Genomic DNA, 10,000 nt, shown 5'->3' with positions numbered 1-10,000 from the left:
ACATAACAATTACTACTACTTCAGAAGGCTGGGCCTTATCAAAAAATGCTTGCATATGATTGGATAAGCCACTTGTCCGTCATCTATTGACGTGCTACTTCAACCACCCACATCGAAGCCAACCCGTGACGCTGAGAACAGTCTCACAGTCGCTTCTACACTACGTCACATCTATGAAACTCCCGCCCTGTGTCCTGATTGGCTCTACCATAAAATCCCGTGCTGAAATCACTCTCAACGGAACCGATGGATGTGTGTGGAGCTAAGCGGAACGAAGTTCATCTGGTGAGAGTCAAGTTAAAAGGTATGAGCTACAGACAGATAAGCCTGTGAGATACAGACAGGTAAAGGTGTGATCTATAGACAGGTGAGGCTGTGAGAGACAGACAGGAAAAGTTGTGAGCTATAGACAGGTGAGGCTGTGAGAGACAGACAGGTAAAGGTGTGATGTACTGTACAGACAGGTGAGGCGGTGATCTTACATAAGATTTCCACGGTGAAGAAGAGGCTGGAGCTTCCGGCGATGTTGGTCACCATGCAGCTATACTGGCCACTGTCCTCCGACCGCACGTCCGCAATCTCCAGAATCTGACCGCCAGCGATGCTCTGGATACGACCGCCCGGCTGGAGACAGCAAACACACACACGCATTCATACACACACACACACACACACACACGCATTCATACACACACACAAACACACACACACACACATTCATACACACACATACACACACACACACACACACACACACACACACACACACACGCGCATTCACACACACACACACACACACACACACAAACACACACACGCATTCACACACACACACACACACACACACACACACACACACACACACACACACACGAATTCATACACACACACACACACACACACACACACACACACACACACACACACACACACACACACACACAAAGAGAGAGAGAGAAAGAGGGAGAGACAGAGAGACATTAGTTCACATTAGTTCAATCATCATAACAATATCCCACAATACATCAGTTAATAAAATATCTACTTTGACCATGTCCTGCTGTTTTTAAATCTCCTTCTGGACATCCAAATCCTTCCTACTGGAGGTGAAGAAGTTATGAAGGTATTTTGTACAGCCCTTTTAAGTAAGTATATATACTCTTTTGATCCCGTGAGGGAAATTTGGTCTCTGCATTTATCCCAATCCGTGAATTAGTGAAACACACTCAGCACACAATGAACACACAGTGAGGTGAAGCACACACTAATCCCGGCGCAGTGAGCTGCCTGCTACAACAGCGGCGCTCGGGGAGCAGTGAGGGGTTAGGTTCCTTGCTCAAGGGCACTTCAGCCGTGCCTACTGGTCGGAGTTCGAACCGGCAACCCTCCGGTTACAAGTCCGAAGCGCTAACCAGTAGGCCACGGCTGCCCAAGAGAGCCCAGAACACAGAAGAGAAGAGTCCAGAACACCCCCCCCCCCAACCCGCTACCCCTCCCCACCCCGCTACCCTCCCCACCCCGCTACCCTCCCCACCCCGCTACCCCATGCCCCCCCGCTACCCCTCCCCACCCCGCTACCCCTGTGCCAACCCCGGCCCAGGCTGCCCATGGCACCGTGGCCCTCCAGGTCTGACCTGCAGTTTGGCGTCGTCCTTGTACCACTCGATCATGGGAGGCGGGTCTCCCTCCGTCTGGCACTCCAGGGTCAGGTGACCTTTTTTCGGGACGGAGACCACTCTGACATCATCCGAGCCGAGGAGGGTGGGCGGAACTGAAACACACAAGGTCATTATTTCCCTCAAGGTCAGATTAGTACCACAACTCCAATACCTCACACTGACCTCACACACTGTCTCCTTCCTATAGGTCAGATTAGTACCACAACTCCAATACCTCACACTGACCTCACACACTGTGTCCTTCCTATAGGTCAGATTAGTACCACAACTACAATACCTCACACCGACCTCGCACACTGTCTCCTTCCTATAGGTCAGATTAGTACCACAACTACAATACCTCACACCGACCTCACACAGCGTTTACAGTAACAGACGTCCTCCACACTGGGCTGTGGCATGGACAGGTAGGAGCTGGACAGGTAGGTGCTCACCTTGGACTCGAACCCAGTGATTTCTACCGTCCTCTCCAGCTGGACTTGAGGCCAGACAGGTGTAGAGGCCAGCATCCTCCACCTGCACACACACACACACACAATAGCACATCAACAACACACACACACCAAACAGCATGTTGTACCTGTACTTTATTAATCATCACTCTTGTCATTACACAGGTGTACCTGTACTTTATTAATCATCACTCTTGTCATTACACAGGTGTACCTGTACTTTATTGATCATCACTCTTGTCGTAACACAGGTGTACCTGTACTTTATTGATCATCACTCTTGTCGTAACACAGGTGTACCTGTACTTTATTAATCATCACTCTTGTCGTAACACAGGCGTACTGCACCTGTACTTTATTGATCATCACTCTTGTCGTAACACAGGCGTACTGTACCTGTACTTTATTGATCATCACTCTTGTCGTTACACGGTGGTCGTACCTGTACTTTATTGATCATCACTCTTGTCGTTACACGGTGGTCGTACCTGTACTTTATTGATCATCACTCTTGTCGTTACACAGGTGTACCTGTACTTTATTGATCATCACTCTTGTCGTTACACGGTGGTCGTACCTGTACTTTATTGATCCTGAGGAGCTGCCCCCCCCTCTGGATGAGGTCAGATCTCTCCCCCAGGGGCTGGCCGTCCTTCAGCCAGCTCAGGGAGGGAGGGGGGAGCCCCTCGGCCACACACTCCAGCTCCAGCACACTGTCCACCGCCACCAGCATCTCCTCAGGGGACGACGAGCCGGAGATACGCGGGGGTTCTGACAGGACACAGGTCAGGAGGTCAGATACGAGTCGCACAGGTCAGCTACGGTTGGGTCGGGTCAGGTCAGGTCAGGTCAGTTCAGTTCAGTTCAGGTCAGGTCAGATCAGTAAAGTCCAGTTCAGTTCAGTTCAGTTCAGTTTAGCCAGATAGGGTCAGTATAGTTGAAGTCAGTTCAGGTTAATTCAGTTCAGCTCAGGATGTTTATGTTGATCTGTGTGGGTGTGTGTTTGCTTAACAGTGTGTATGGGTGTGTGTATGGGTGTGTGTGAGAGCATGTGTGTGTGCATTATGGGTGTGTGTATATGTGTGTGTGAGCATGTGTGTGTGCAGTATGTGTGTGTGTGTGTGTGTGTGTGTAATGGATGTCTGCATGTGTGTGTGTGCATGTGTGTGTGTGTGTGTGTATGTGTGTGTGAGAGAGAGCATGTGTGTGTGTGTTGTGTGCACTTGTGTGTGTGTCTCACCCAGGACGGTGAGGTTGAAGGTCTTGGTGCTGGACCCGGCCTGGTTGGAAGCGACGCAGCTGTACAGTCCGGCGTCGGCCAATCCCACGAGCGGCAGCTGGAGGCGCGTCTCCTGACCGTCCAGCAGCAGGTTCCGCTGCAGAGACAGCGGCTGACCGTCCTTCAGCCAGGTGAGAGTGGGCGGGGGCACGCCACGCGCCTCGCAGGTGAGCGTCACCTGGGACCCCGACACCACCGTCACCTGCTCCGTGGGCTCCACATGGTCCACACCTGGAGGGACTGGACCCAGAGGAGGAGAGAGAGAGAGTTATTTTGCCTAATTAGTATACTTTTTTTTTTTGTTTTTTTACCATTATTTTTTATTTTTATTATGTAAATCTGTACAATTATACCACATGTGTAAGCTTTGGTAACACAATTTTTTTTTGTCATGCCAATAAAGCTAATTTGAATTGAATTGAGAGAGAGAGAGAGGGAGAGAGAGAGAGAGAGGAGAGGACAGAGAGAGAGGAGAGGACAGAGGGAAAGGGAGAGAAAGAGGAGACATAATGACCAATGTGAGACGAGAGAGGGAGAGAGAATGAGGGAGGAGAAAGAGAGGAGAAAGAGAGGAGAAAGAGAGGAGAGACCAGATGAGATAACCGATGAAATGAGATGAGTTGAGTGACTTGTGTCATGCATACTGTAGGCTGTATGAATGAAATAACAGAGTGGGTGTTTTCTGTATTGATTGTGTGTGTGTGTGTGTGTGTGTGTGTGTGTGTGTGTGTGTCTGAAGGGGTATGCGGTTAGTGCTGCACCTTGAACCTGCAGGTCAAAGTTGAGTTCGTCCTGACCAGCTCGACTGCGGGCCACACAGGTGTACACTCCAGCATCAGAGAGCTGCACCGGAGAGATCCTGCACAACACACACACACAGAGTCACACACACACACAGGGTTACACACACACACACACACACACACAGGGTCACACACACAGGCACACACACACACAGGGTCACAAGGCAGTGTAACACTTAAATAGGTAAACACACCCAAGGGGTAGGTATATTCATCCAAGGGGTAGGTATATTCACCCAAGGGGTAGGTGACTGGTAGGTATATTCACCCAAGGGGCAGGTATAGTCACCCAAGGGGTAGGTATATTCACCCAAGGGGTAGGTATATTCACACAAGGGGTAGGTATATTCACCCAAGGGTTAGGTGTAGTCACCCAAGGGCTAATGCCAAGACAGCCACCCAGACAATAGCCAAGACTGTGCGGAGGCTGCAGGAGATGTCCTCTGATGCCCCCATCCAAGTTATGGGTTATTTTAATCACTGTCAACCAGGAAAGAAGTTAACTTTTCGCAATATGTGATTTGCCTGACCTGTAATGGTAAACGCCTGGACCTTTGCTTTGGTTCAGTAAAGGATTTCCGTAATGGTAAACGCCTGGATTTCCGTAATGGTAAACGCCTGGACCTTTGCTTTGGTTCAGTAAAGGGTGGTTTTCCGTAATGGTAAACGCCTGGACCTTTGCTTTGGTTCAGTAAAGGATGGTTTTAAGGTTCAGTAAAGGGTGGTTTTATGTCGGTCTCCGCTTGGCTCGTTGGATCATAACACCATCTCCACAATGCCCCTCGCGCATGGAAAGACTCCACAATTGTTCCTGTGCCAAAAGCCAGTGCTCCTAAGCAGCTAAATGACTATAGGCCTGTTGCACTTACTTCCCTAGTGATGAAGTCTATTGAAAAGATTGTAAATGCTCTGTTGAACTACCCTGGAAATCCAGAGTTCTCACGAGAGCACAATAGAATTGTCTCTGTGAGACACTCTGGCAAAGAGCAATGATGCAAGTTACTTTTACCCCAACATTCCGGGGAACCAGCTAAACTGATGAAGACCGCGCTGCAACGTGGTCTGTGTTATCCAATTGCATGCAGTGAGATTAAGAGTTTAAATGCATGCTTGTTGCCGCCCCTCGAGTTGGGCCATTACATTGTTCTTTGCCAGACCCTTAATCTTTCTAGATTATCAGGGTCTGGATTTTCCAGGCTACTGTTGAACACCGTTAGAGCGAACCAGGACCCAGTCAAATCTGCACACAGGCCATGTAAGGGGGTTGATGACGCAATATGCACTCTACTGAATATGGCATCTGCCCATTTAGAGGGGATACAACTTTTCCACCTCTTATTTTTATGTACTTTTCTTTTGCTCTTAATTGCATTCAGCCACACATTTTAGCGGAAAGGTTAAAAGGCTTGCACTACATTGACCCGGGAATTTTATGCTGGCTGATGGATTTTATACCTGTCAGGTCCCAACGTGTAAAAGTCAATGATGCTTTATCTTATCTTATCTCTTACACTGATTCACCACAGGGCAGCGTCCTCTTGCCTCTTTTATCTGTTTTATTATACAAATATGTGCCTAAGTCAACATCCAAGACGACATGTGGGCAAGTTTGCTGACGACTCTCTGTCATTGTGTGTTTTAATTTCAGATGATCAAGACCACGGCCCTGTGGTGTCAGATTTGATCAGCTAGTGTAATTCATCCTTTTAAGATATCAAGGCCGGTAAGATCGAGGAGATGATTATTGATTTTAGAAAAAAACAGGATGCCATCTCCCCTGTTGTCAGTAATGGTCAGGCTGTGGAAATTGTTGCGAAATATAAATATCTTGGGACTGTCTGACAACAAACTCAGGTTGACAATGTGTGTAAGAAAGCTCACCAACACATGTACTTTTACCGTAAACTCAGACATTTGAATGTGGACAGCACTTTTATGAAGATGTTTTACTGTAGCTTTATTGAATCTGTTCTTACTTTTTATTTTATTTGCTGGTATAGCTCTTTCAAGAAGAAAAAACAACTCCATCGTATAGTCAACGAATGTAGTAAGATTGCTGGGGCTACCTTAGTTAGCATTCCTTCCCTGCATAAGAACGGAGCCCTCAGAGTTCTCAGTTCTCAGAGTTTACATCGCTTCTATCTGGCCGCAGATTTGCGTCCAAGGGATGTAAGACAAACAGATACAAGATCTCTTTTATACCCACTGTCACCAGCTTTTAAAACACTCTCACTTGACTGTTTTTACAAGTACTATTTATTATGTTCTTATTTGTTTAATGTTTGGTTACACTTTACTTGACAGTGTCGACATAAGAGTGATATGACACTGTCATGAACATGTCATAAACAAATCATAAACGTTCATGACATAACGCTTCTGTTATTAAGTGGCATTCGGTTTTTGTCATAACAAGTTAGGATTAGGATTAGGATTAGGGTTAGGTTTAGGTTTAGAGTTAGAGTTAGGATTAGGGTTAGAGGTTAGGGTTAGGGTTAGGTTTCGTGTGTCATGACAGTGTCAAGTAACGTGTTACCTAAAGTTTACTTTATGTTTTCATGTTGTATGTTGTGTCATGCCCACTGTTTGGTGAGCCCTCATGTTGTATTGTGTCTATTTATGAATGTGCTCCCTCTGCTGGCTGCATAAAAAATTACCCCTTGTGGATAATAAAGACACCTTGAACCTTGAACACACACACACACACTCACACACACACACACACACACACAGAAAATTACAATACAAGATCAAGGCACTCACTCACACACAAACATACACACACATACACTCACACATACACACACACACACACACACACACACACACACACACACACACACACACACACAGGCTCTGACCTGACTACAGAGTCTCTGCTGAGGAGTCGTGTGCGCGAGGACAGGGCTAGTGGGCGGCCGTTCTTGAGCCAGCTGATCTGGGGCGGCGGGTTCCCCGACGTCTGGCACTCCAGGGTGACCACGCTGTTCTGCGTGGCCTGCAGCTCACGCGGGCTGCTGCTCTCACCGCTGATGGACGGGGGCACTGCAGCAGAGAGGTCAGAGGTCACACACACACACACACCACAGGAGCACAGGTCAGAACATACCAACAGAACACAGGACAGAACACAGGATAGAACATACCAACAGAACACAGGATAGAACACACCAACAGAACACAGAATGGAACATAACAACAGAACACAGCATAGAACACAGGATAGAACATACCAACAGAACACAGAATGGAACATACCATCATAATACGGGATAGAACATACCAGAGCCTTATAGATAGATCTCTCCAGAGCCCTAGACGTTACTCTGGGGAGAATAGCCCGTAATAACTGAGTCGCTTTATAATGTAGGTCGCTTTAGATAAACGCCTCAGACAAATGAATAACTATATACCGTAAGTAGTGTAGACCTGGTTTACCCATGACAGGACTTAAGTAGAGTAGACCTGGTTTACCCATGACAGGACTTAAGTAGAGTAGGCCAGTTTAGTTGGCCAGTTTACCCATGACGAAGAGGGAGTAGATCTTGCTCTCCTGTCCAGCTGGGCTCACTGCCAGACAGGTGTATGTCCCAGAGTCCTCTGGACGCAGGCTCAGTAGAGTCAGGGCGCCCCCATCTGGTGAGATACTGGTAATACAACAGCAGATAATAGAGTCTTGTCATACTGTATGTGTTTTCCTTTCCTCTGGTATATCAGGTTGGTCAGATCAAAGTTCCTTAATATACCAACTTTATCAACCGTCTCTGGTCAGATTATACAAAAACAAGTAACCCATCAAACAGCACTGACCGGGGTGTGTCCTGTGTGTTAACCTGGACATTTCCCTGATAGCCTACAGGTAAGACCTGTGCTGTGGTGACCTGAGAGGGAAACTCACCTGAGGTGTCCTGCGTCCGAGCCGTCCAGCGTGACACCGTCCTTGAGCCAGCTGACCTGCGGTGTCGGGGTTCCCATCACTCGGCACTCCAGGGTCAGCTGCTCCCCCACGGGCCCGCTCACGTCAGACGGACGCCCCGAATCCAGGATGGTGGGTGACACTGAAGGCACAAAAGAAAGAGACTAACACACTCTCAGGAGACAACACAACTCACATTAAGGCTGCACACACACAAGCATTTGTGAACCAAAAACAAAACAAGCCAGATCAGTAGGTGTGATATTGTATGTCACTGGGTTATTATTGATCAGTAGGAGTAATATTGTATGTCACTGGGTTATTATTGATCAGTAGGAGTGATATTGTATGCCACTAGGTTATTATTGATCAGTAGGAGTGATATTGTATGCCACTAGGTTATTGTTGGATGGAAAACAGTATCTCAGTGTTACCTTGCACTGATAGTGAGTAGTCTTTCTGCATCCTTCTGATCAGTGTGTGTGTGTGTGTGTGTGTGTGTGTGTGTGTGTGTGTGTGTGTGTGTATGTGTGAGAGTGTGTGTATGTGTGTGTGTGTGTGTGTGTGTGTGTGTGTGTGTGTGTGTGTGTGTGTGTGTGTGTGTGTGTGTGTGTGTGCTCTGATTACCTTGTACAGTGAGTGCATAGTCCTTCTGTGTCTGTCCCTCGTTGTTTTTGGCCACGCAGGTGTAGGTGCCGGCGTGGGAGAGCTGCAGAGGACCCAGCTCCAACCTGCTGCCCCGAACTGACCACTGCCACTGCAGACTGCTCTCTACACACACACACACATACACACACACACTCACACACACACACACACACACACACACACAATAAACAAACATTGAGCGCTTAGAACATATCCGGTATGAAGTTTAAAAATTAGTAAACTACTGGAAGTACACTGCAGGTACATTTACAATCCATGCGCTGTTTACACACACACACACACACACACACACATACACACACACACAAACACACACACACACACACACAGATACACGTACACACATACAACACACACAGTAAACATGTGTAAGATATGTCTATGAAGGTTTTAAGGTACTAACCAATGGGAGTGCCGTCTTTGAGCCATGTGACGCTGGGGACAGGAACGCCGGTGGCCTCACACAGCAGGGTGACGTGGGTACCCAGCGTCTGGGTGACGGACTCGTGGAGAGGACCCTCCAGCACTGGGGGCACTGGGGGAGGGAGTGGGCAGAGGGCACAACATCAACAGACTGGCACTGACCAGCACGGGCACAACATCAACAGACTGGCACTGACCAGCACGGGCACAACATCAACAGACTGGCACTGACCAGCATGGGCACAAAATCAACAGACTGGCACTGACCAGCATGGGCACAAAATCAACAGACTGGCACTGACCAACATGGGCACAAAATCAACAGACTGGCACTGACCAACATGGGCACAAAATCAACAGACTGGCACTGACCAACACTGGTATGACATCAACAGACTGGCACTGACCAACACTGGTACGACATCAACAGACTGGCACTGCACTGACCAACACTGGTACAACATCAACAGACTGGCACTGACCAACATGGGCACAACATCAACAGACTGGCACTGACCAACATGGGCACAACATTAACAGACTGGCACTGACCAGCATGGGCACAACATACACAGACTGGCACTGGCCAACATGGGCACAATATCAACAGACTGGTACTGACCAACATGGGCACAACATTAACAGACTGGCACTGACCAACATGGGCACAACATTAACAGACTGGTACTGACCAACATGGGCACAACATCAACAGACTGGCACCACTGACCCATAGAGCGCCAACATGGGCACAGTATCAGCAGGCTGGTGGTACTCCT

At 48.0% G+C, this 10,000-nt stretch overlaps 1 protein-coding gene across 1 annotated transcript in view; it reads right to left on the bottom strand.

Moving 5' to 3' along the window:
* Positions 1 to 10,000, bottom strand: part of LOC121715028 (hemicentin-1-like) — a 125,387-nt gene that overhangs the window by 34,978 nt on the left and 80,409 nt on the right. Inside the window, 11 exon segments of the mRNA XM_042100316.1 lie at positions 483 to 624; positions 1,635 to 1,771; positions 2,114 to 2,195; positions 2,709 to 2,902; positions 3,372 to 3,650; positions 4,172 to 4,269; positions 7,075 to 7,258; positions 7,736 to 7,860; positions 8,112 to 8,271; positions 8,757 to 8,900; positions 9,202 to 9,333. Coding sequence (XP_041956250.1) covers positions 483 to 624; positions 1,635 to 1,771; positions 2,114 to 2,195; positions 2,709 to 2,902; positions 3,372 to 3,650; positions 4,172 to 4,269; positions 7,075 to 7,258; positions 7,736 to 7,860; positions 8,112 to 8,271; positions 8,757 to 8,900; positions 9,202 to 9,333 — 1,677 coding nt within the window.

The sequence above is a fragment of the Alosa sapidissima genome, chromosome 8, assembly GCF_018492685.1.
Source record: "Alosa sapidissima isolate fAloSap1 chromosome 8, fAloSap1.pri, whole genome shotgun sequence".
Lineage (NCBI taxonomy): Eukaryota > Metazoa > Chordata > Actinopteri > Clupeiformes > Clupeidae > Alosa > Alosa sapidissima.
This window is presented reverse-complemented; position numbering and strand designations above follow the sequence as displayed.